The sequence below is a fragment of the Loxodonta africana genome, chromosome 1 (genome assembly GCF_030014295.1).
Source record: "Loxodonta africana isolate mLoxAfr1 chromosome 1, mLoxAfr1.hap2, whole genome shotgun sequence".
In the NCBI taxonomy this organism is placed as follows: Eukaryota; Metazoa; Chordata; class Mammalia; order Proboscidea; family Elephantidae; genus Loxodonta; species Loxodonta africana.
In genome coordinates, this window is record NC_087342.1 from 233,740,069 (window position 1) to 233,766,929 (window position 26,861).

The 26,861-nt window shown below is 39.7% G+C and overlaps 1 protein-coding gene across 7 annotated transcripts in view; it reads left to right on the forward strand.

The window, feature by feature from the left end:
- The window catches only part of QKI (QKI, KH domain containing RNA binding), a 156,277-nt gene that overhangs the window by 32,165 nt on the left and 97,251 nt on the right, over nucleotides 1-26,861 (forward strand). For all 7 annotated transcript variants that reach the window (XR_010323259.1, XM_064293120.1, XM_064293121.1 and 4 more), the window contains exons 2-3: nucleotides 2,383-2,525; nucleotides 25,248-25,364. Coding sequence is in view for 6 of the 7 variants with exons in the window: in XM_064293120.1 (XP_064149190.1) it covers nucleotides 2,383-2,525; nucleotides 25,248-25,364 (260 nt within the window). In the remaining variant the exon portion in view is untranslated. The remainder of the gene's footprint in view (nucleotides 1-2,382; nucleotides 2,526-25,247; nucleotides 25,365-26,861) is intronic.

Consider the following 26,861-nt stretch of genomic DNA (forward strand, 5'->3'; position numbering starts at 1 on the left):
TTGATGTGTGTTATGCTAACTTTATAACAGGAATCAGGCAATTCCTAAAGAGAAATTTTAAATGATAATAAATTAATACTGAAAGTGCTTTTACATAGAGACCTGGACTAAAAGTGTATGTATCATTTTTCGATAGACTTTATTTTTAGGGCATTTTGAGATTTACAGAAAAATGACGCAGAAAGTACAGAGTTTTGATCTGCTGCCTCTCCCCACGCACAGTTTCTCCTATTATTAACATTTTTCATTCCTGTGGTACATTTGTAACGGTTGACGAACTAACATTCATGTATTATTATTAAGTAAAGTCCACATTTTAGATTAAAACCTGTTGCTGTCGAGTTGCTGTCAAGTCAGTTGGGACTCATGGCGACCGTATAGGGCAGAGTAGAACTGCCCTATAGGGTTTCCAAGGAGCGCCTGGTGGATTCCAACTGCTGACCTTTTGGTTAGCAGCCAAACTCTTAACCACCATGCCACCAGAGCTCCATATTTTATATTAGGGTTCACTTTTTCTATTGTACAGTCCCAGGAGTTTTGACAAGCATCATACAGAATAGTCTCGGTGCCCTAAAAATGCTCTTTGTCTGTTTATCCCTTACAGGTATAGTTTTAATTTTCTAATACCCTGTGGTGAATTACTTGCTGTAATCATGTCAATTATGTAAACAGTGATTTATTTTTAAATTATGACATGGCAGTTGGAAACTTGCTGCCATATGCTAACTTAAGATAAACATTAATTTCATACTGGATATATTAGAAAAGATTTTATTATAAAACTAGAAGTATAAAAAAAGAACTTTAAGAAAGAATGAAGTCTGGCTCCTATAATGTGGTCAAATCTAAGTTACCTTCTTTTGATTTTTGTTGATTTCATTTGCTATTCAGAGATTAGCATTTAGTAAGCTTTGACAAGCAAATTGTTACTTAAGAGAGAAAATTTGTCATAACATGAATATTGTCATCCCTGAAGTAGAAAATGTACTATAGTGCAGTATTTTCGCTGACTAAAACTTCTAACTGGGTAAGAACACCTTTGATAATATGCCTCTTTGCTGTGTTGGATTTCATTTAACTGAAACTGATTTGAATAACTAGTTAGAGTGTGCATTCACATTAAATAATTCTTTAATATCAATAGATTGGAATTTCACATTGGAAGATGTGCAGAACACATTTAAAGAATGAAAGGACACCAGCTGTCCCTCAAGCAGGGTATAATCTCCAGGACGGACGGACGGTTACACAGGCGTTCAGCTGATTTTAATAACAACAACCCTTGTTAGACGTTGTGTTCCAGTGGGCAGGAGTCTTTTCTCTAGCACATAGTAAAAGGATAATAAATAATTCTTGAAAGATTTAATCCATCTCCTTGTATAGAACTTAGTTAACTAAAATAGAATTCCCTGTGTTTCATATCAGAAGTTCATTTATATCGGGCACTGTACCGGAGTTTTGCGTGTGTATGTGTTTAACAGGTACTAACGTTAGGTATCTCTACTTTGTGATAGTTCATTCACTAGCCCTTAGAGTTTTAATCTCTGTTCTTCTCTTTCCCTTGAAACCTCTCTGGTCACCAGTAGCTTAGTGGTCAAATCCAAAGTGCCCTCTTTTGATCTTTCCCTTCCTTTTGTGTAGTGTATGACACTGCTCTCGTCACCTTGTCTTTGGAACTGTCATTTCCTAGTTTCTATTACACCTCTCTTCCCTGGTTTTCCTACCTACCTCCGTTTCTTCTTAGCTGGGGTCGTCTTTTCCTGCTAGGTATCACTTTTCCTAGGATGTATTCAGTCCTCCCTCTTCACCATGTCCTCTCTAAGACCTCTTTTCTGTTCACATAGCTTTAGCCACTAAATTTATGTATCAGACTCAGATTTCTGCTAAACTTGCCGTCTGTCTATTGGCCATCTCTTTTTGGGTATTCCAAAGGCACCTAAAATATAACAAAGTGGTTCAGTTTCAACTCATTCAGACAGACAAATTCTTAGGAGAGTTATTTTACTGAAGCTGTCATTTTGAATGACTGGCTTCATTTAGGCATGGAAAAATTAGGTAAAACAACAGGCCTGTATCGTGGTGGTTAAAAGTGCAGGTAACGAAGTTAGTTGTGATAAGGTATGTTGCTTGATTGGCATATGTTTGATTTCTAGTAGAAATTATTTAAGGCTACTAAAAAAAAAATCCTGTTAAATCTGGGCTTAATCCAGTGAAAGACAGGTCAACGATTTTTTATTGACCTATTTAAAATTAATGATTTTATTTTAGTTTTAACACTTTATTATTGAAATCTTCCCTACCCTCTTTTTTAATATATAATCTTTCCTGGACTAGCAAGAATATTTTTTTGTCTAACACATTTAAAATTTTTACTTTTAACAGAAATTAGCAGAGTACGGAAAGACATGTACAATGACACATTAAATGGCAGTACAGAGAAAAGGAGCGCAGAATTGCCTGACGCGGTGGGACCTATTGTTCAGTTACAAGAGAAACTTTATGTGCCTGTAAAAGAATACCCAGATGTAAGTATATTCTGTTGTTTTATTCAATTTTCTTCTGCTTTACATACTTTGGAAAGAGGTGTATCTGGTGGTAAATACTTAAACGTTGTCAGTTGTTTGTTTTTTTTTTTTTTTTTTTTAATTTCATGGGAGGGGCTGAGGGTGTGACTAATGGCATGGTTAATTAAAAAAAATTCTTTCTAAATGTTCCCATTTGAATGCTGCTGTGTCATTTCTGGACGTGTCCGTGGTGAAGAGTGTTCAGGATTTCACACACTGGGGTTGAGAGTTGTGGGAAGAGCTTTGGCCTAAATGTCCCAGAACATCAAGTACGACGCCTTGCTCTGTCCTTATTCTGACCTCTGAGGAGCCACAGCATCCTTGTGTGTGACGGGAGGGGGTTGGACTGTCTAACAGCCAAGGTTCCTTCCAGCTCTAAACTTTCTATGAGAACCACTGTTTGTGATCTCTAATTTTTTTTTTCTTAGTCCACTGTCCAGCTATTCCCTATAATCATTGTGTTGGGAACAGTCTCCTTACTGTATGCCAGTTAATTTCTAAGTAAACCCAGACTCTGCCCTTTGTTACAAAGCCCTGCATGACATGGCTCGTTTCTGTCGCTCTGACTGCACCTTCAGTGATTTCCCTCTTCCTTGCTACTCTGTGGTCGCGTTGGCCTTCTTTTAGAATGAGTCAAGTCTGTTCTCCGTCTTAGGACCTTTAATGTTAGCTGTGTGCCCCGGTCTCTACTGGTTGGCTGCTTCTTGTCATTACAATTTTAGCTTAAATGTCACTTCAGAGAGGACTCCCCTATTTTATCTAAAAGCCATCTAGTTATACTCATTGTTTCGCATAATTTTTAATTCTCTGCCGTAGCACTTATTATCTGGTGTTCTTATTGTTTATTTGCTTACTTTTCTATTCTAACAAAATGTAAGGTACTTAACAGCAAGAGCCTTGTCTTTGTTATTCATTGCTGTATGCCTCTGTGTGTGTGATACTGGCATGTGATGGGCATTCAGTATTTAATTATTGAATAAATAAAGAGAAAGCGGTAACTGTTTCAAAGGACTCTTCTGAAAGCAAACAGCTGTCATACGTGTCAAAGGTATGATACGTGCTCTAAGATTCATGGATTGTCTGGGCAGTAAACAGTCTAGAGATGGGAAATAAATGTCTTAATGGCTGAGAGCTTTACTATTTCACAAGCTGTATTTTGGGTGAAAGTAAGCACAGCAAAACAGGCTTCCATCCAACACTTTGTGCACGTAACGTTCAGTGACTTCGGCTGCGTTCTCAGGATTTCCGTTTCGGTCACTCCACTCTCGTTAGTTTATCTCCCTGCCCCCCAAACTTCTCATCTGTGCTTTAGAGTAACTGTTGTCCATTGGTCTCATATGGATAATTTCTTTAAAAAGCACAGTTCGCAGGGGTGAAATTCTTTACTTGTTGAGCTAACCTACTCTTTAGTTCAGAGGTGCTTTCAGGAGACAGTTTCTGTTCATGGTTTAAGTAATATCTCAGGGCCGTAGTCTCAGGGATTCATCCTAGTCTTAGTGAGTCCAGTAGTTCTGGATTCTTTGAGAATTTGAGGTTATGTTCTACATTTTTTCCCCTACTTTCTATCAGGTTCCATCCATTGTGACCCTGTGGTAGCCAGGTACTATCTAGCTCTTCTGGTCTCAAGGTAGAGGATGTCATGGTTCATGGAGACAAATAGCTCTATCTGATGTTTTTTGTAAAGAACTGATATATTTATAAATATTTTTGGTTGTAAATATACAAACAGTTCTGAATAATGTAGGCAAAAAAGGGAGTGAGTTGGATGATTGCAGAGTAGTACAGAGGGTTACAGGAATAGCTAGAGAATAGAGACCTTAGGTAAGACAGGAACCAGGGCATCTCTGTGAGCCTCAGCAGCAGGCATTTGTAGAACTTCTCCGTAGAGTGCGTTGCTCATAACATAACGTGACATCAGTGGTTTCCAGGCTTTATCTTCAAATTTCAGATTCTTAGGAGAGAGAATGTGCTTTGGGCCAGTCTGGTGTGCCTGGTTACCAAACATAACATTGACATGACCACTATGGGCCTTTCTTGGTTGTAGGATGAGTCCCAGAGATGGGATATTATTGTGATTTGGGCAGTTGTCCCAATTGGTGACTTCTATTATTTGGTGCAGAAACCCTGGTGGGGTAGTGGTAAAGTGCTATGGCTGCTAACCAAAGGGTCGGCAGTTCGAATCTGCCAGGCGCTCCTTGGAAACTGTGGGGCATTTCTACTCTGTCCTATAAGGTCACTATGAGTCAGAATCGACTCAGCGGCGCTGGGTTTGGTTTTTGGTTTTGGTACTGTTTGGTGTTTGAGTATCCCTTTAAGGGTATGAACCTTCTCAGCTGCCTGATTAAACCCTAAAGGTTCAGCAGTAGTCATTAATGTAGAATATTTAAAACTTTAAGACCTCATTAGAGAATGTAACCTTGATCTGTCTGGTCTCCATCTCTTAAAAAAATTTTAATCCAGGGAAGGGATATTTATACTGCATAATTTATAAGGCATGTGTTTCACACAGTCTTCTAAATGAGAGGGAAGGCCTTTTCCAGCCAGGATCCAGGCGTGCCTTTTCCCTGGATCGCCTTTCTTCTTGTACCAGTTGTGACTCATTGCCGTGATGGGCCATTGTTGCTAATGGATGTGTGGGCGTAGCGCTGTCGAGATTGATGTTCTCCAGATGTGGTCCCTGGACCAGCAGTATCCACACCTCCTGAGAAGCTAACTGGAAATAAGCCCCAACCCAGACTTAGCGAAGTGGAGATTCTGGGGTGAGGCCCAGCAACCTACCTTCCAACAATCCCTTCAGGTGATGTTGATGCATGCCGAAGTCTGAGGATCACTGCCCGTGGTGGGTTTGGTTTTTATCCTCAGAACAAACAGGTGAATAAGTGATCACATACAGGGTTACTGTGCCATTGTCGTAGAGCCCGATAGAGTGGTGAGCTAAACAGTGTCTTTGCTCTCATGGAGTTGGCCTCCAGTGCAGAGACGTACACAGACACATGAGTGTATACTTTGAGGTGGCAGTCGGTGCTATGAAGAACAGTAATGTGGGGTAAGCAGATAAGTGGTGACCTGTGTGGGTGAGAGAGAGCACGCAATCAGGGAAAGACTCTCTTCTGAGAGGATGGGAATGCACAGCCATGATGAGAAGTGGCAAGGAGAGAGGCACAGAAACTGTGGGGAGGGCGTCCAGACAGAGTGAAGGCCAAGTGCAGTGATGAGGCAGCATGTGCTTGGGAACAGGGGGATGCTGGCATGTGTGTGGTGAGGTGTGACGTTAGAGGGTTGCCAGAGGGGCCCTCCCATGGAGGGCCTGCAGACACCTTCAGCATTTTGGATATGATTCTGACTGAAATGGGAAGCGGCTCTGGTGTTTTGAGCAGAGGAGTGACCCGAGGGCTGCTGCGGAGTATAGGCTGTGGGCAGTGTGGAGCAGGGAGCCCTCTAAGGAGGCAGCACTTGGTGACCTGAATAAGGGTTGGAGTCATGGGGGAGTTAAGAAATGATTGCATCCTGTATAGATTTTGAAGTGAGAGCTAATAGGATCCACTGATAGCTTGGATATGGGGTGTGAGAGAAAGCCAAGGGTGGTCCAAGGTGTCTGAGCAGTTGAAATAGTGGAATTGCTCTTTACTGAGAGAGAAGAGACTGAGGGAGGGGAGGAGTAGGTTTTGGGGAGGGGAACTCAGCACATCTGGTTTAGAGGTGCTGAGTCTGAAATACCTGTCAAACATCCAGATGTGGAGATGTGAAGTAGCGGTTGGAAATAGAGTTTTGGATACCTCTTTTGGTGGCCAAAAGGTTATAATTCAGAGGAGGAGAGAAGTAGGTAGAAAACAATTTTGGCCCTCCAGATAATTTAATACCTTGATTTTAAATGTCTTTTAAAAGAATTTGTAAAGCAGAATTGGGATCTGTACATAGTTTTTGAGTTTTTTTGTTTTTTCCTTTTGGGCTATTGATACATATCAGGTGACTCCTGGCTGGCTCTGTTACTTGTTCTGTGACTCTGGCCAAATGGCCATTTCTGGTCCTCAGTTGCTTCATCTCTGCAATGGGGATATCATATCTCTCACAGACCCGGGAAGAGCAAATGAGTTAATATGTGTAAAGCACTTGGAAAAATGTCTTTATGCTGCCTAAGTGTTACTAAGGTATAGCTCCGTGAGGGAAGGGGCTTTTGTCCATTTGGTGCAGTGCTGTATTCCTGGTGTCTACAATTTGTTGTTGTTGTTGTTGTGGTCAAGTCCATTCTTACAGAAACCCCAAGTTACAGAGTAGAACTGCTTCCTAGGGTTTTCTTGGCTGTGATCTGAACAGAAGCAGATTGCCAGGCCTTTCTTCTGCCAACCTGCAGGTTAGCAGTCTAGCACAAACTGTTCGCACCACCCCAGGACTAGTGTCTCCTAAATTGTAGATGTGCAGTCAGTATTCGTTGAGCATATTTATTGGAAAGCCTCACTCTTTCAAATATTGCTAATTTTTTTTAAAAACCTGTTGTCTCTTGTATTTGCAGATAGTTTCTTTTTAGAAGTTATTGTTGAGTTGTAGGCCAAGGTTTGGATTCGGCCTGTCTAGCTGTGGGACTGATGGGAGAAAAGGCCCAAGATTCAGTGTTTGAAACATGGTAGTGCTGTACTGTGACTTCAGACTGTTTTTGAACCATTTGCTTTAATGATGGGGGGTAAAAGATAGTAGGGGCAGCCTGGTTAGGTACAGTGGTTAAGAGCTCGATGGCTGACCAAAAGATTGGCAGTTCAGATGCACCAGCCGCTCCTTGGAAACCCTATGGGGCAGTTCTACTGTGTCCTGTGAGTCAGAATCGACTGACTAGCAACTTTTTTTTTTCTTTGGCTTAGGAGCAGCCTATTGAAAAATTTTACAAAATTCTTACTAATACTTACCTTTCAATAAAACAAACTTTTATTGCATATCCTAGAGGTGGAAATATAAATTTAGTTGAGAAAACTATTTGATACAGTCAAGATAGTGGGTTTTTGAGCCAGATAGGCCTGGGTTTTGAATTCTGGCTTCCCCTCTGACTGGCTGTATTTGTCAACAGTTGCCCCGGTAATGCTCCATAATAAGCCACCCTAAAGCACAGCAGTTTAAAACAATAAGCATTTATTTCAGTGCTCATGGATCTGTATGATATCTGAGCTTCTGCTGATGGAGACTGAGCCTAGGCTGCTCTCCTGGCTTCGTGTGGAGTCCAGATCTCTGTCTGCGTCCTTTCTGGGGCCCAGGCTGAAGCGGCAGCAGCAGCTTGGAGCATGCTCTTCTCATGGCAGATAACTGGAGTGCTGGAGCCCCATCGCATAAGCACGTGTCAGGCGTCAGCTGACATTCCATTAGCCCAGCCCTTCTCAACAGAGGGCGATTTTGCCCACCTGGGATGTTTGGCAATGTCTGGGAATATTTTTGTTTGTCAAAACTGGGGTAGGGGGTTGAGTACTATTGGCATTTAGTATGCAGAGGCCAGGGGTGCTGCTAAATGTCCTATGGTACACAGGACAGCGCCCTCCAAAAAAAAGAATTATCTAGCCCAAAATGTCAGTAGTGCCCATGTTGAGAAACCCTGCCTTTAGCCATATCAAGTTGCACGTCCTTAGTGAGAAAGGAACTGGAATAACTATTTGCCGAAAAGTGATTGAGACTATCACGTTGTTTTGAGCAGATGCTAACTTTCTAGGATCTGTTTCTTCAACTATGAAATTATAATGTCCACCTCATACAGTCGTTGGGAGGAATAAAGATAAATGGGTGGTGCCTGAGGTAGGAGACGCGCAGTAAATGGTAGCTGATGATTCTTGTTATCATGAAGGGGGGAAGAAACCTGTTCTTAAGGGAGCCCACAGCCTTGTATGAAAAATAAAAGATATTGCATTAAATCATTTAGAACTATTTGTCATGTTTTCACAAAATAATAGACATGAATAAGGAGTAAACTTATTTTAGGCCATCAAATGAGTAACATGGCTGGCTTCGTTATTAGAACTTACTTGAATCCTTTGAGATCTTATAAATGGTGTCTGAATGGAGTTGACTCGGGTACAGTTGAAGATGTAATGTTTCACATGTAGTTGTTAGGTGCCATCCAGTCGGTTCCGACTCATAGCATAGCGACCCTACGCACAACAGAACGAAACACTGCCCGGTCCTGCGCCATCCTTACGGTCATTGTTATGCTTGAGCTCATTTTTGCAGCCACTGTGTCAATCCACCTCGTTGAGGGTCTTCCTCTTTTCCGCTGACCCTGTACTCTGCCAAGCATGATGTCCTTCTCCAGGGACTGATCCCTCCTCACAACATGTCCAAAGTATGTAAGACGCAGTCTTGCCATCCTTGCCTCTGAGGAGCATTCTGGTTTTTCTTCTCCCAAGACAGTTCTACGTGAGTCAGTAGTAATTTTGTCATTAATTTTCTCTATTTTACAATTTGGGGGTTGAGAAACTTGCATAGATCTGCCATACTGGTAGGTGGCAGCTCCAGTATTGACAAGGCCTAGCTGTTAGGGACGTCAGTTGTCCTGCGTGTACACGAACAGGTTAGAGTGTTAAACCGTCTGCTCTGGACACGGCGCGATGAGGAAACTGGAGTGAGGCTTTTCAGAGACTTCATATGACCGTAACTCTGACTTTATAATATTTTTAAAATGGGTTTTAATTTTGAATAACAACCTTGAAAGGTATCTGTTGGGTCCAGGCCATCGTAATGACACATTTTGTCAGAGATTTGTAAGATGGAAGAATGCCTCTTGAAGTTTTTTCCCAGCTGGTCGGGTCCCACGCTGGTGACTATAATTAATAGCATAGGTTTATGATGCTCTCCACAGTGCAGTCTTTGGTGTCTCAGGCTGACCTGTATTAACAGTGGAGTGTGAGCTGTAAGTTCTCTTTGTGAGTTTAATTTTCCTGAGTTTGCAGATAAAAGTGAGCTAGTCATAGTTTCAGAATTACAGGATCGTTGGGTGATTTTCTTCTGTTTTTCAAGGTTGTCATTGCAGATCGGCTGCTGAGCTGGTGTTTGTCCCGGGTGGGTTACGAGAAGACAGTGTCAGTCCAGTCAGTTAACCTTCCCTCAGGCCTTTGTTTATTTGACTGGTGTGGCTTTCTTACTACGTTGAAGGAATAAATAAAGCGTCTTCAAGTGTCTTCACGTAAACTACTTTCAGTTTTGTTGTTCTGAATGACAAATGGACCGTAAATCAAAATTTAATGATCTACAAAGTCTCCTTTTTCAATGCCCAGGTTAAGCCATGGGTTCTGCCTGCGCACGAACTCAATTATGGCTGAAAATACAATGTTTTGGGGATGAGATCTGTGTAACTCTCTTTGATCATTAATACAGGAAGTTAATTAGAGATAAGTTAATTTTAGTAAGTGTGAGTATGTATGTGTGTGTATGTATATATATAAGGTGGAATTGTGAAATGTGTCAAGTTACATATTTACAAGTGAAGAGTGTTTCATTTAGCAGTATGATTTGATAGTGTTTAATTCATCTTTATAAGTGGGGGAATTGTTACTGTTGATGTAGAAGTACACACAGCCAAATCAATTTAGTCACAGTCAGTTTCTTGGCTTTCGTTTTTTTTGTTCTTGGTTTTGAAATTTCCTTTTTCTTTACTCTGCAAGGATATATGAGGGCTTGCAGTTTACCAAATATTTAATAGGCTTCATATGGTTTGGATACACTGAATTCCTTAGGATGTTAATAGATATTAATCCAAAAAAAGGTTCCAGGACGGTTTGAAAGCAATACATTTTGTCTAACTCAGGTTTTTTCAGGGTTTAACAACTTTTTAAAATAATAAGACTTCTCAGAGTCTGAAAGATGTGAATGCTTTCTGTGTAAGTAATATATTTTAATATTTAAAAGGAACTAGTGTTCAGAATCAACTCGACGGCACTGGGTTAGTGTTCAGAAGATCAAAGATGGAGTTTTTTTTTGAGAGAAGAATTATTTCTTACAAGCAAATGTTGCCCAGGCTCAATTGAGATAGAAAGTTTTCTCAGTGGTTTATCTTACTCATAAAGAGTTTGTTAGGATCTGCTCTGTTAAAATTGTTGTTATGAAGGACTTATGGATCAGTTGGATATTGAATCACAGATGTCCCACCTCTGTACCTCTGAGATTCTCTGAAATAGACAAAGGAATAGAATATAAAAATTTGGGCTTTAACCTGCTTTTCTAAGGAAAAAACATCTATTTGCCATTGAATTGATTCTTACTCGGAGACCCCACGTGTGTCAGAGTAGAACTGTGTTCCACAGAGTTTTCAATAGCTGATTTTTCAGAAGTAGGTCAACAGACCTTTCTCCTGAGGCACATCTGTGTGGACTTGAACTTCTAACCTTTCGGTTAGGAGCCAGGCTCATAACTGTTCGCACCACCCAGGGGCATCTTTTCTAGGAAAAGCTGCTGTCCATATTCCAGGAACATTAAGATGTTTCTGGTAGACATTAAAAGAAAGCACGAGGTGCTGATCTGCTGTCGGCCTGTCTGAGAGAGTGGCATCTCTTGGCACTGGTTGAAGCAGTCAGTAACACAATCTTCGTATCCTAACCATCTTCCTGCCCCCCATCCCCATTGGCAGATGGAATGGCTGTGAAGCAGTAGTCAAAATTTGTACCGCGTGAACTTAACTTCCCACCTTAGTGACCTAAGTTTGTTTTGTGAGTGAATGGACTCATTTATGCCTTTTCATTTGATTTTGTCTGAGCAGAGAACCCCCTTAGTTTTTAACAAAATGTGACTTAACTGTACCATAAGAACGTTGAAATTGACATAGCTTTTCAACAGGTAGCCTTTGCACTAAATTTTGGGAAAGCATGTTCTGTGTATGAATAAGCCCAGCCCCTTGAAACAGAATGGTTCATAAATTGGGGACTTGCTGGAATCTAGTTTTGACTATCATAGAAAACTGCTTTTCCCAAGTCGAAGATCATCTTTATCAATAACATCCTACCTGTCATGAACTTAGTTATCTCCATGCTTCATATTAGTAGGGTGCTTCTTTGTTTATTATTTGGTAATGGATCCATTAAGCTCAAGATTGTATGTTGTATTCTTTGGGGTTATAGGACAGTGATTGTTTTGATGAGTTTCTTGCCTTTTTATTTATAAGTTTGCCATTTTAAAGACAGTAAAACAAAAGTAAAAGCAAAATTTGAAAAGTAATTAGAAACATGAAGGCTAAAACAAAAATCTGAATACAAAACAGCAGAATTTTTATATCATTTATTTAAAAAATGTGTGTGGCCTGTGCTAGGCAACTGGGCATGGTAGCTGGACGTAGGAATATGAAAAGACAGTCCTTGCTCTCATGGTACTAGTTAAAGAAATAACCCTGGGATGCAACAATGAGGGCCTGCTGAACTAAGATAATGGCAGTTGAAATGAAGAGACAGATTAAAGAAATACTTAAATAATGAATGCCATTAAGATTTCTTGGTCTATTATATGTGTGGGCTAAGAATGCATGTAGGTGAATGGTGGTACCATTTGTTGGGAAGAGAACACACAGAAGTAGGAGAAGATTTTATAATTCAATATTGTAGAAGAACCAAGAGTAAGAGATGGTAAACGTACTGTCTTTTTTAACAGGATGTAATTAATTACTAAAAGCCAGTGTAAGCCGAAGTATTCCTAGTAATATACGAACATTACACCAGGCAGTATAAAGAACAGTTTTCAGAAGATCAAATATGGCTAGAATTTGTGCCAAAAAAGGCAAGTCATTTTCAAGATCCGAATGAATACTTTTGGAACAGTTTATGAGGCTTATTATATTTATACAGCAAAACTTAAGAAATCAGCTCAGTCACCTTAGAAGAGCCCTAGACAGCATTGTGGTCAGAAGTACACATTTTAGCTCCCAGGTGATTCTGGTCAGCACAGTCTTGATTCAAATAATCCTGTTCTTTTCTTTCTCACTTTCTTAAAGTTGCACATATTTGCTCTTGAGAATTATGCTGATGAAGTAATATCACATAATTGTTTTCATTCTTAGGAAAGGTTCAATTAAGGTAAAAGGATGCATGTGATGGTCGTTAAGCAATGATCCTGTCATTAAAAGACAGATGAAAATACTGAGAAGGCAAGATGTGGTTCTCCAAAAAGTGCTATAGTAATGATAGGTCTTGAAATGTAGGTGAGAAAGAAATTATAAAAATACATTTGGATCCATTCTGAAAGTAAACTTAAATGTGAAGAGAGTTTTATGAACTTTATATATACTGAACATTTTGAATGATTAAGAGAATTGAGAAAACTAAACATTTGTTTCCAGTGTGACCAGGCTGTGTCTGAGGCTTGAGAAGAGAGGCAGCATACTGTGTTGGCGAGTGCCTGAGCTCTCCCCTTAACCCGAGCGTTCTAGGATTTGGTCACGTTATGTAACCTCTCACTTACTAAACGCAGGTGAAAATGGTAAGCCTTAACTTACAGTGTTGTTGTGGCAGTTAAGTGATGCATGTATGTGAAGTGCCTAGCACAGAAGCCGGCTCAGACTTGAACACCTAACAAGATGTACTTTAGCATACTTAACACCGCAGAAAGTAACAGCTTTGCACTCGTGATATTTTCACATTGGATGGAAGGTGAAACCAATAATTGCTTTCTGTTTGTGGCATCATTGAGTTGACCATTTGGAAGTTACCCACGAGATCAGTCAGGCTGGCTTACCTTTTGAGAAGTTTCGAATTGTATGAGACTTCCTGTGCTGTGTTGTGCTGAGGAAAAACTTAGTACTTAGTGATTGAACTTTTCACTGTGACAGAGAAAAAACCACCATAGGATTTCCGTGAACGCTTCTAAGCAGTGTTATCCAGCAGTGTGAACAAACACTGGGTTTTCTGTGTGCTGTATAAGATCAGGAGCTGGTTCCTGCCTTCAGGAGATGGCAAGAGATATGCAGCTCCTTGCAGACGTGGTGCTGAGAGCTCTAAGAGGTACGCTCAGAGCCTAGCTGTGAGGAGAAAGCCCCTGTCTCCAGGATCCAGAGACACAGGACTCGCAGACCAGGGGACGGTGGGCGGGGCCCTGTACTGGGATGAGGAGGAATTCGACATGTCTGCTGGGAAGGTGTCACAGGGGAGAAAAACTAAAAGTACATGCCGTCTTTACCCCACTGCACCCCATTGCCGGCGAATGGATTCTGACTCATAGGGACCCTGTAGGACAGAGTAGAACTGCCCCATAGGGTTTCCAAGGATGCCGTCTTTAGGCAGCAGCAAATCGCTTATGTGGCTGGAACACATAAGAGTAAGCTAGAGTAATAGCAAACGTAAAGGCTTCAAAAGCAAGTTAAGTTTTTTTAAAGGGCCTTGTGTGTAAGGGTTTGGACTCTGCGCTATCGTGAATATTGTCATCTGCTTGTGTCATAAAACCCTTGTTGGCTTTCATGTTGTTGTGGTTTTAATTGCTTAAAAATTTATTTTTCTATTTGTTATTTGGAGCCCTGATAGTGTAGTGGTTATTAAAGTGCTCGGTTACTGACCAAAAGATTTTCGGTTCAAACCCAGCAGCTGTGCTTTGTGGAAGATGTGGTAGTCTGCTTCCGTAAAGACTACAGCCTTGGAAACCCAGTGAGGCAGTTCTGCTCTGTCTTACAGGGGTCTCTGAGAGTCGGAATCGACTCGATGGCCGTGGGTTTTAGTTTTCGGTTTTTAGTTGTTATTTAGCTTCTGGCAGTACAGTCATCAATCCTGGTCACCTGAGTTTGTTCTAAATAGTTTCAGTTATATCTACAGAGAGTGGGGATTCGCCATAAGTAGTAGTTGTTGGGCACTGTTGGGCTGATACGGTATGCAAGTTCACATGCCACAGAATTCTTACTTTGGTTATAATTGATAACTAATTTTTCTCCTAGCTGCTTGTGTTAATGCCTTTTGTTACATAATCTTGATGCTATGGCACCAACAAAAGATGTTTATAACGGCTAATCCGTGAAGGCTTTGCCAGATGGTTCCTATGATTGCTATGCAGTGTAAACCAGCTCTTTCTCCAGGAGACTTCTTGGCCACTTATCTAGAATTAACATGAAGGTAGAAGAAGGGATAAGACATTTGCCTCCTCAGACAGCACAAGACATTTTGGTATGCTCATTTTACTTTTTCAATTAAGAAACCTAGTTGTACTGATAAGTAGTCATGCCTCTTCTCTCACGTTACACACTTGCATGAGATAGGCTCTCTGGTGTCCAGGTGGTCCATTGTTTGTCTCCTGCTTAGTGAAGGACTTAATTGACAAGTACACATATACGTAAGGGTGTGTTTTGTACCTACTCTGTGGCAGTTCTGCACTGTCCTGAAAGGTCCTTAAAGAGTTGGAATCAACTTGGTGGCAATGTGTTTGTTTTTGTTTTTGTTTTTTTTTGGTTATGTAATTTAGCATAATTTAGTGGTATAATGTAAAGTTTGTAAGGTATCTAATGAAAACCACCTTAGAAATTCTATATACAGCATTTAAGAACAAATTATCATATCAGCCTTTTGTGTAAACAGCAATCCAAAGAAGTATGTATTCTTTTTAAAATTGTCTTTCCAAAATTTTAAGCAGAGACTGCTCTTTAATACTTTTTAGAAGTGTTTCAGTGGAATGTTTTTGGAAATACAATTTTTTTTATTAGTTATCAGTTTTGATAGTGTGTCACAAGAGGTTTTATATCCAATTATAGAATTCTTAAAAGATTGAAGAAAGGTTTGCCATATTATTTTACATTTGTCATTGGGAGAAATCTATCATTTCTGTTTAAAATGAAGTGAGCATCAACAGATATCATTAGACATGGGTTATTGTTAAACCTCTTCCTTAGAAATTAACATGCCACTTCGCGGAATTATAATTGATTGAGCTGCAGAGAACGTCTGTACTTAACTGTAGGGTTAATGAATTTTTTTTCCCCTTTTTTCTTTTTCTTTTCCTTTCTTTTGGCCTTTAGGGTTGTACTTAGCCCAGGCTATTTGAAATGATTTTCTTTGAAAGTGTCGTGACATTGTTTTAATTGAAGGAGGCTGAAGAACTGGCGTGATAAATCAACACAGAATGAATTTTAATGTAAGGCAAACGATATTAACTTGGAAATTGGTTGCAGTAGACAAAGCAGCTGCCATGATTGATTTTTTTTTCATTCTCCGCTCACAACGTTTTGAGAAGGATGACCTTGACAGTTCCGATTGGGTTGGAACCCCAGCGGTGTGCACTTTAACTTCTTGAGCTGTTGTTTGTGGGTGCTTAGTGTAGTGGAGATTAGTTCATTTTTAAGGTCAGAAAATTGTATGTCAGAGGCCTAATGTTTTTTGCTTTTGACTGGTTTAAAAACTTTATTTAGTAACAATAATTGTGAGGATTAATTAGCTGTAGTGGAAGCCTTTTTGTATATAATCTTGATGCTGTGGCTCCAGCTAAGGAGTTGTAACATGTGGAAAGGATTAAAAAAAAAAAAAAAAGCACTAAAAACCAGTTGCTTTTGGGTCAGTTCTGACTTACAGCAACCTCATGTGTCAAAGTAGACCTGTGCTTCACTGGGTTTTCAGTGGTTGTTTTTTTGGGAAGTAGATTGCCAGGCCTTTATTCCAAGACACTTCTGGGTGGACTCGAACCTCCAGCCTTTCAGTTAGCAGCTGAATGCACTGTTTGTACCACCTAGGGACTCTGTGAAAAGGACAGAATGTACCTGTCCTAGTCACCTAGTGCTGCTATAAGAGAAATACACAAGTTGATGGTTTTAACAAAGAGAAATTTATTTCCTCACGGTAAAGTAGGCTGAAAGTCCCGATTCAGGGCGTCAGCTCCAGGGGAAGGCTTTCTGTGTGGTTCTGGAGGAAGGTCCTTGTCATCAGTCTTCCCCTGGACTAGGAGCATCTCCATGCATGAACCCCAGGTCCAAAAGATGTGCTTTGTTTCTGGCATTCCTTTTTTGGTGGTAAGAGTCCCCCAGTCTCTCTGCTTGCTTCTCTCTTTTACATGCCAAAAGACACAATCCAATTTTATAGATTTGAGTTCTGCCTCATCAACATAACTGCCGCCTAGCCCCCCTCATTAACATCACAAGCAGGATTTACAACACATAGGAAAATCCCATCAGATGACAGAATGGTGGACAGTCACACAGCACTGGGAATCAAGGCCCAGCCAAGTTGATACACGCATCTTTGAGGGACACAGTTCAATCCATGACAGTGCCAGAAAGAGTGTCTTGTGTGTCATGAAGTGTTTGCTAGCCAGCTTTAAAAAGGATGCAGATCAAAAACAGTTTAACCTGTTACTTAATTGAAGTGCTAAAGTTCCTTCATTCTTGACAAAACTTTTTCTAGACATTCTTTTTCATATTTGCAATCTATAACCTATCTCCAGTATGTGAGTTGCTTTGGAAAAGGATTTGTATAGCACACAACTATCACCATGATACAGCTGGGAAGGCTGCTTATTTTAGAAAGTAGACAAGGTGACAGATAAAGGCATTCTCATAGACTTTTTAAGAGCTGGAAGAATTTCGTCTTCTTTTTTTTTTTTAATCCCTAGCATCTCTCTTACCGAAAAATGCCAAGCTAAACAAAATTGGTGAAGAATGAGATGGTGCAATCCTTGTCTCTATTCAGGTGTGTTTTGGGGGGAAATAAAGGACCTTTTATATCATAAATGACTAAATAGGGTAAGTTAGGAATTGGCAGAAAAGTGGGAAGAGCTAGCTGAAAGTAGGGCTAGGCAGGTTGATAGACTTCCAGTGATATTTTTTCTGTTTCCTTTTTTCCCTTCCTTAGACCCATATTCCAATATATTTTTACTTTATAATCTCTGAAATTATTAGTTATAGATGGATATAAGGAAGTCATGTGGCATAAGTGGGCTAAGGGTTCCAATTAAAATGCAAAGATGGCCAGATGGATAGAGAAACAAAACTCATTATTGGATGCTGTTCACAGGATCCCCAATTAAAATATAAGGAAAACAAAAGGCTGGAAGTAATAGGATTAAAAAAGATAAAAAACAAAAGAAGTCGATATATGTGTATTGATATCAGCATAGACTTAATGGTGGCAAAAGGCATTAATAGAGATAAAGAGGAGTACTTTATAATGAGAGAAGGGTATATTTTTAAATTTGTAGACAGCAAAAACACACCTTCTAAACCTACAGAGCAAAAATATATAGAACTAAAAGGAGAAATAGACAAAACTTTATCACAACAGAATATGCATTCTTTTCAACCACACGGGATATTTACGGAAATTGACCAGGCTAGGCTGGAAAGCAAGTCTACACAAGTATCACAAGACTGAAATTATGCATAGTACTTTTTCTGATTACAATGCTGGGAAGTTAGAAATAAGTAACAAAGATCACTTATATGTTTGTAATTAGAAAAGCACATTTAAATATCCAGTAGCTATCAAATTGTTTTGACCTGCCTGATAATGAAAATAACTGCATATCAAAACTGTGGGATACATTGAAAGCCAGTTAGTGGAATACTTAGAACTTTAAATGTATTTATTAGAAAAGAAGAGTGTGATGACCTACACATTCATTTCAGAAACTTGGAAAAAGGTAAATTAAACCCACAGGAAGTAGAAGGAAAGAAAAAAATGAACTTAAGAGTAGAAAATCACTGAAAGAGAAAACAGGAATTGGAGAGAATCTGTGTATGGGCTAGCTATTGCTACATAGTAAACATCCCACAAACTTAGCTTAAAGCAGCCACCATTTATTTAGCTCCTGCTTTTTTTTTTTTTTTTTCTGTAGGCTGGCCCTTCAGGCTGGGGTCAGCAGGGCAGTTCTTCTGTCTGCATCTGCAGTCAGTTTAAGATTAGCCAGGTGGCTCTGCTTTTGGAAGTTGCTTGGTTGTCAGCTGGGGCAGTGATGGTGACTGGGTCACATGGCTTTCATTCCCCAACAGGTTAGTTTGAGCTTGTTTACATGGGAATAATAAGGCTCTACAGGAGCCCTGGTACTGCAGTGGTTAAGTGCTTGGCTGCTAACCAGAGGTTGGCGGGTTTGAACCTGCCAGCTGCTCCAGAGGAGAAAAGACCTGACAATCTCCTTCCTTAAATATTACAGCCTTGGAAACCTTATGGTGCACTTCTGCTCTGTCCTGTAGGGTCCCTCTGAGTCAGAATTGACCCGATGGCACGCAGCAACAACAGTAGGGCCCTAAGAGAGCAGAAGCATGTATGAGACTCTTGAGGCCTAGGCTTTTTTCTTTAAACCATTCTTTCCACCACCGCATTGGCCAGAGCAAATACCAGCGCTATCCCAGATTCAGGAGATTGGAGGAGCTGCAGAATTTACATCATAAATGGCATGGATACTGGGAGGGGTGCGAATTGTGGCCATTTTGGAAAATTAGTCTGCCCCAGTCAAAAAAAATCAAAAGTGGGTTCTTTGAAAAGACTGGAAGACTGAACAAGGAAAAAAAGAAGCTAGATAGATACAGCTGAAAAGGAATGCAAAAGGGAACCTCACTGCAGTTGACAGGCATTAGAAAGAAAATTAGACACAGTTATACAACATTATATCAACACATTTAAAGATTTCAACAACATGAACACATTTCTAGATAAACAGAGCTTATCAAAATTCACATAAGAAGGGAAAGAAGATCTGAGGAGTACCATAAAGAAATGGAACCCATAACTTGAAACCTTCCACAGAGAAAATTCTAGGCTCAGGTGGCTGCACTAATGAATTCTATACTATTTAAGGAAGAGCACACACCAGTCTTAACTTCATTCAGAGAGAAGAAAAAAGAGACAGTGCATCCCAATTCATTTTGAGGCCAGAATAACCTTGATGCCATATCCTGACAAAGATACTATAAGAAAGGAAAATTATAGGCCAGTTCCATTCATGAATGTAAATTGAGAAAAGAAAAATTCTCAACAAAATGTTAGCAAACTTAATCCAGCAGTTTATACAGAGGGTATTCATCACGATCAAGTTGAGTTTATCTTAGGAATGTAAGGTTGGGTTAACATTTGACAACTAGTATAATTTATTATGTTAACAGAATAAAGGAGAAATACTGTGGTTGTCTCAATAGATGCTGAAAAATGTGATGACACATGCATTCATGATAAAAACTTAGGAAATCAGGGATTGAAAGAAATTTTGTTAATTCGGTAAAATACGTCTACAGCTTACTTCATACTTAATCGGGAACTGTTGAAATGTTTATTCTTGAAATCTGGAACAAGTCAGGGATGGTAAACATTTATTTGACTTTGAACTCAAGATGGTAACTGGTGCATTAAAAATGGCAAGAAAAAGAAAAAAACATTAAGAATAGAAAGGGGAAAAATAGATTATTTGCAGGTGATATGATTGCTTACTTAAAGAACCAAAAGGACCTATAGAAAGGTTATGAGAATTGACAATGAAGAAACAAGATTGTTGGGTAAATGATATAAAACAATTATGGGTTCATGTATCAGAACAGAATGCGAAATAAAAAATACCATATGCAATAGCAGAATATATCTAGGAGTAAATCTAACAAAAGATTAGTAAAGGCGCAATAAAAAAAAGCTTTACGTTCTTGAAAGAAAGCAAAGAAGACCTTTATCATATGAAGAACTTATACCATGTTCATGGCTTTGGAAATTCTGTATTATAATATGATCTCAATGAAAATTCCTGAAAGTGTTACTTTAGAAATTGACCATCTGATTGTACAATAATGTGAAAATGCAGAGGGCCTCAACTAGCTAAGGCACTCTTAAAGAAGAACAAAGTCACACTTGGTATACTAGATATCAAGCATTTATTATAAAGTTACAGCAATTAATATAGTGTGATATTGAAGCAAGGATAAACTAGATTAACGGAGTAGAATAGAGAGCCCGGAAATAGACCCACATGTATATAGGTACTTGATTTATGACAATGATGGCCCTGCAGAGTAGTTGGAAAAGGATGGTCTTTTCAATAAAATGCGCCGGGACAATTGGATGGATACCCGTTTGAGAGAAAAAAAGTTGACCGTATACAGACATCAATTTTAAGCACACTGGAGATGTAAATGTGAAAGGTGTAAAACAACAAAGCTTCTGAAAGATACTCAAAAAATACTACAGGAGAATATTGTAGTGATTTTGGGAGTGCGGAAAGAATTCTTTAAAAAACAACACTGACCATGAAGAGAAAATCGATAACCTGAATTACATTAAAATTAAAAAAATTCCCAGTAATCATGTTGTTGTTAGGGGCTTTTGAATTGGTTCCAACTCAGAGTGACCCTGTGTACAACAAAATGAGACACTGCCCGGTCTTGCCACATCCTCACAGTTGTTACGTTCGAGACCGCTGTGCCAGTCTGTCTTGTTGAAGGTCCTCCTCTTCTTGCTGACACCTCTACTTTACCGAGCATGTTCTTCTCCAGGGACCGATCCCTCCTGATAACATGTCCAGAGTACTGAGATGAAGTCTCCCCATCCTCGCTTCTGAGAAACATTCTGGAAGTACTTCTTCCAAGACAGATTTTTTTGTTATTCTTCTGGTAGTCCGTAGTATTTTCAGTATTCTGTGCCAACACCGTAATTCAGATACATGCGTTCTTCTCGGATCTTCCGTGTTCCCTGCCCGGCTGTCACGTGCGTATGAGGAGATTGAAGACACCATGGCTTGGGCCAGGTGCACCTTAGTTTTCAGAATGACATCTTTACTTTTTAACACTTTAAAGAGGCCTTTTGCAGCAGATTTGGCACAAGGCAATACGTCTTTTTATTTCTTCTGCTTCCACGAGTGTTGATTGTGGATCCAAGTAAAATATATGTGGACTTCAATGTCTCGACAACTTCAAAATTTTCTCCTTTTATCATGATGTTGCTTATTGGTTCAGTTGTGAGGATATTTGTTTTCTTTGTTTTGAGGTGTAATCCATATTGAAGGCTGTGGTCTTTGATCTTCATCGGTAAGTGCTTTAAATCCTCCTTGCTTTCACCAAACAAGGTTATGTCATCAGCATATTGCAGGTTGTTAATGAGTCTTCCTCCAGTCTTGATGCCGTGTTCTTCATAGAGTCCAGCTTCTTGGATTATTTGTTCAGCATACAGATTGAATAAGGATGGTGAAAGAATACAACCCTGATGCACACCTTTCCTGATTTTAAACCACATGGTATCCCCTTGTTCTGTTCAAATGACTGTTTTTTGGTCTAAGTATAGGCTCCGCATGAGCACGATTAAATGTTCTGGAATTCCCATCCTTCACAATGTTACTAGGACATCATTAAAAGATGAGAAGGCAGGCCTCTGTATGGGCAAAGATATTTGTTACACATGTAACCACAAAGTAGGAATCAATTAAAAAAAGATACACAGCACAGTGGAAAAAGTCAGGAAACTTGAAATGTGCTTCAAAAAAATATATCCAGATGTCCAATAAACACACTAAAAAGTGTTCAGCTTCATTAGTTGTTGGGGAAATGCCAATCAGAACAGGTTCAGATACTCTAACAAACATGCAGCAGCATGACTAGGAAACAATCATCACAAAACTGGCACCGCCAAATTTTGGAGATGATGTGGGTCAAAACAAATTCGTATACTCTGCTGTTGTGTATTCTTTGGGGCAGCAGTGAGTGCTGGTTTAGTGGTAGAATTCTTACCTTCCATGTAGAAGACCCAGGTTTGATTCCCAGCTAAGGGACCTTGTGTGCAGCCACCACTTGTCTGTCATTGAGGGTTTGCTTGTTGCTGTGTTGCTGAACGGGTTTCAGTAGTGCTTCCAGACTAAGATGGACTAGGTAGATAGGCTGCTCGACCTACTTCTGAAAATCAGCCAGTGAGATCCCTGTGGATCACAATGGTCTGATCATGGGAACGGTGGAAAACTAGGCAACATTTCTTTCTTTCGTGCATGGGGTTGCCATGAGTAGGGGCCGACACAGCAGCTAACAGCATCCACCACCACCACAGAAGTAAATGTGTACTACTGTTTTAGAATATAGCTTCACACTGTCTACTAAAGATACTCTTTTTGGACGTTTTCTTCCTTATCCAGTGTGATCTCTCTTGCATCTCTTTCGTGTTAGGGCCTTCCTGCTAGTGTTTGGGGAACCTAGTTTGTCTATTCATATCTAAGTATGAAGTGCTGAAAATTTGAATTAGGAGCTTGTGTTTATAAACAGGGCTTGTCCGCTGGCTGGCTTCAATTTGAGATGATAACGTAAAGCTCTGACCCTTGCAGTGGGATCCCAGTGCTGGAACGGGGAAATCTTTTCTCTAGGGTGTTTCAGTTCTAGAGAGGAAACTCCAGCCTATTGCCTGAAAGTGAGATGCCCAGCTGTTGGTATTTGGCGGGTAAAGATGGGTGAGTTGTTTCCCCTTCTGTGAACATTTTAGGCTTGAATGTATGTATTGGTGAGTATGAGTGAGGGTCTGACATTTCCCGAAATGAATTTGTAGTGGTGGGCTGTTAATGTCTAACGTGTGCCAGACCTTGTATTGGACATTTTATATATGTATTGTGCTGTGTGTGTGTGCACACACACACACCGTGTACCACACTAAACTCTTCTAGGTGGTTAATATTATCCTCATTGTATAATTGAGGCTTATTTGGTGTGACTTTCAAATTCCTAGTTACTATTTGGCGTTGAAACTAGGATACCTGCCAGGATCTGTGTGCTTTCAGAGTTTGAACACTTCACTATTGTATACTAATAACAGGCATGTGCTGTGTAACATCAGTGGGGCAGCATCCGATGGCATATAAATCCGTGGCCCCATAAGGTTCTAACATGTTAGTTCAGAAATCCCGACTGGAGAAAAGACTAGCGGATGTAACTGGACATAGTGTATGCAACAGATCCCCGCATGCAACGCATGTATCGCGTGTCTCCTGTATGTAGGCAGTCCTCGGGTTATGGACGAGATCTGTGCCCAAGTCTGTCTTAAGTCAAATTTGTATGTAAGATGGAACAGGTACATACGATTCCTTTTTAGCATTAGTTAGCCAGATGTTTGTCTTAGTATACAGTGTGTATTTCACCTGTCTATGCATATAAAACACTTAAGAAACACTTCCAAAACGCACAATGTTTTCATGAGCGTCACAAAGTAGCATGTGCGTTTGTTATTACGAACCATTGTATTTAATTAAAAATTTTAATATAATAGGCTTTACAGTAAGTCTGTTCTTAAGTACAAAACATAAGTTGGACTTCCATAACCCCAGGACTGCCCGTAATACGGTGTCCAAATCATATAACATCCTGTGTTAACAGAACGTATCATGGACGTTGAGCAGTGCATGACTGTAGTTCATTCAGATTGGAAATGTGGGAAGATCAAGTTGACTGGGCATTCTGGGAATCTAGGAAGTTGAGTTCATTGCTAAGACGGATGACAGTGGAATTTTAGGGTGGGTAAAGATGTCAGTAAAGTTCTATCTGCAGAGAGCTGGACAAGTGCGAGGGGCTCTATTTGAATACAAAGAGGTGATGGGTCGGCAGATTTCAGATGGACCTAGATCAAGTGTTTACAGGATCAAAGGCTGTCGGTTTTCCACTTGGGGTGGAAGAAGGTGCGTGAGAACCACAGGGCGAGGTGGTTTCTTCAGCCTATATGCGTGTCCTATCCACGTTTGGTTGGAGAACCCCTTGTCTGAGATGTGGCATGCTGGTGAGTAGCTTAGGGAGACAAAGTGAGACGCCCCTGGAGTGCAGAAGGCAGAAGTGGTGCCCTGGCTCCTTGAGCCCTGACAGCAGTGAATTCGGGTATATTTGGGACCAAGTGCAAGGAAAAAGTAGGGAGCAGTATACGTAAGAGGAAGTGCCAATTTGATTGAATAAATAAGTGAAAATCACTCATGGGGTTTTGTGGAAATGATGGTAAACACTCATGTTTTTTATACAGATAAATTGTGAATGAGGAAAAGTTTTCAGTAGTCTGTTTTTCCCATTGGCCTTTTTTTTTTTTTAATTACCTTTTATATATGGATATTAGAAGTTTCTTTTGAGAGGTGGAATTATTTACATTACTGTCATAGTCATGAAAAGATTTAAAGCATAAGCTAAAGGTAGAAGCAAAAGGAAAATAAGGGTATAGGAATGTGGTTAAAAAAAAAAAAAAGTATACTCCGAAGACTTAACATAGACGTTTAACCTAGGGTAAAACCCAGATTTGGCTGTCTGTGTTCCTTCCGCCATCCCTAGATTGTCAGTTTTTGCACAGTTCTTTTGGATTAGTTGCTTTGGACAAAGTATAACATTTCTTGTTCAATAAATAAGATAAATTTTTCTTAGGAATTGCCATAAAAAGGGCAATCACTATTAAACGTAATGAACAGTTCCCTCAACTCTGTCCTTAAAAGGACAATCAGGAATTTTTTAGAAGGGATTTGTATTTTTTGGTGGCATCTAAGATTTTGTCAAACAACTCTTTATAATACTCTGGTTAGATTTACATGTTGATGGATGGTTCCATGCAGTACCTATTTCAGCTAGATGGCTGTTTGTTGTTTCTAACTCATAATTTGTATTAATACTCACGGAAATTTCATGCCGAGCAATGAGTTACTGACCCCTAAACTGGGTGGGAAATTCATAAAGTCTCCAAGATGTTACTTTAACTTAGTGTAAAAAATATTTAAGTTCCAAAAGTAAATATAGTTTTTAAAAATAATTTTAAGCTGTAAATTTAAGCAGGTGAATAATGTGTGGTGATTTTTTTCCTTCCCCAGTTCAATTTTGTTGGGAGAATCCTCGGACCTAGAGGACTTACAGCTAAACAGCTTGAAGCAGAAACAGGATGCAAAATAATGGTCCGAGGCAAAGGCTCAATGAGGGATAAAAAGAAGGTAAGTCTTGAAAGCGGGGCAAGTCTTTGTGTAGATGATTTATGTGTACTTTTGCATCCTAATAATCCAGATCTTTTGATATTTGATCTTTTCTGCATAAATGTCTATATTTCATGTAAGAAGTCTAACAAAATACATGTTGGGAATGACCTCCTGAAATTGAAATTGTGTGCGTGTGTGTCCTCATGGTTTCCCCTTGTTAAGTATCAGTAACAGGGTATCACTCTGTACATCATATTAGCATACTTTGGTTTTTGGATTTGAGAAGCCGACAATTTGGAATTAGTCAAAGTATAACATATTAGATATAAAAATACCTACCTAAATATTTGAAAAATCTAAAGTATTTCTTTTGATGAGAATTAAGTTAAGTAGACAGAGATCCAGTGAGTAACTTTGGATGTGTGTAGATCGTTGGGAGAGTTGGCTAGGCCGTGATTCCCAGTATTGTGTGGTTGTCCACCATTTTGTGATCTGTCGAAACCTCTTAAAAGAGAAGGCTTTTAAGTAACCATAAGAGTCATTTGGGTTTCACCAACATTTTGTGTTGCTAAAGTTTTCTAGACATTGTATTTTGAAGTACGTTGTTTGTGTTTTCCGGGTTTTTTTCCCCCCCTTTTTTCCTGCCATTTCTTGTCTTGCTAGTTTAACCAGCAAATACCTTACTGTCTCTGTTAAGTGTTGTTGTTAGAAAGGATTCGTTTGCCCAGTGTCCTTTTTCAGTGGTACTGTGAGGGCAGGATACTTTCTGAATTTAGTGTAAAAATGTTTTTTTAAATACCTAGATTTTACTTTCCAAAGATTAAAATTATTGTTAGGAAGGGTGATTTATTTTTTTAATATAGTGCCTTGAAAGGGGCTGTCAAGTGATAGGCCTGGTTTCTCCTTGTGTTGGAGCTTGTGCTGGGAACTGCTTCGTGAAGCTTCTGGAACAAGCATCCCACTTACAGGCTTTCACTTCATTTTGATGTGCTTATATATTCTAGCTTTTCACCTAACTTCAGTGAAGTCCTCCGTAAGCTAACTGGGTCTCAGTCATTTTTGCCGCCCTCAGCCAAATGACTGGATAGCTAAGGAGTTGGGAGGGAGGGGGCGCGATAATACTGATTGTATTTAAACCTTATTTAACCTCTTCTTGTCAGCTGAGGTTTAAAAATATTTCTAGGAGAGTTATGTGAGTTTTTTTTTTTTTGAACACTTTTAGTTTCTTTTGTTTTGATTAGAATCTTTAAAAAACCTGAAGCCTATTGTGAGTGACAGCCTTGTCAGGTGAATATTGCCATCCAGTTTTGGTGCCCGTGTTTGCCCTTAGCATTGCACTGGCACAAAGTAGTACTAGCTTAATTGCCAAGGGATAATGAGATGAAGTCCCGACAACTGAGGGACAAATAAATCTTCATGAGAAGGTTAGTTTCTCCGTCTGTTTAAACAAGGAGACGTGTCAGCTAACAGCATCGGTTTTCCTCTCAGCCTCTGCTGATGCTGTAGCGAGGGCAC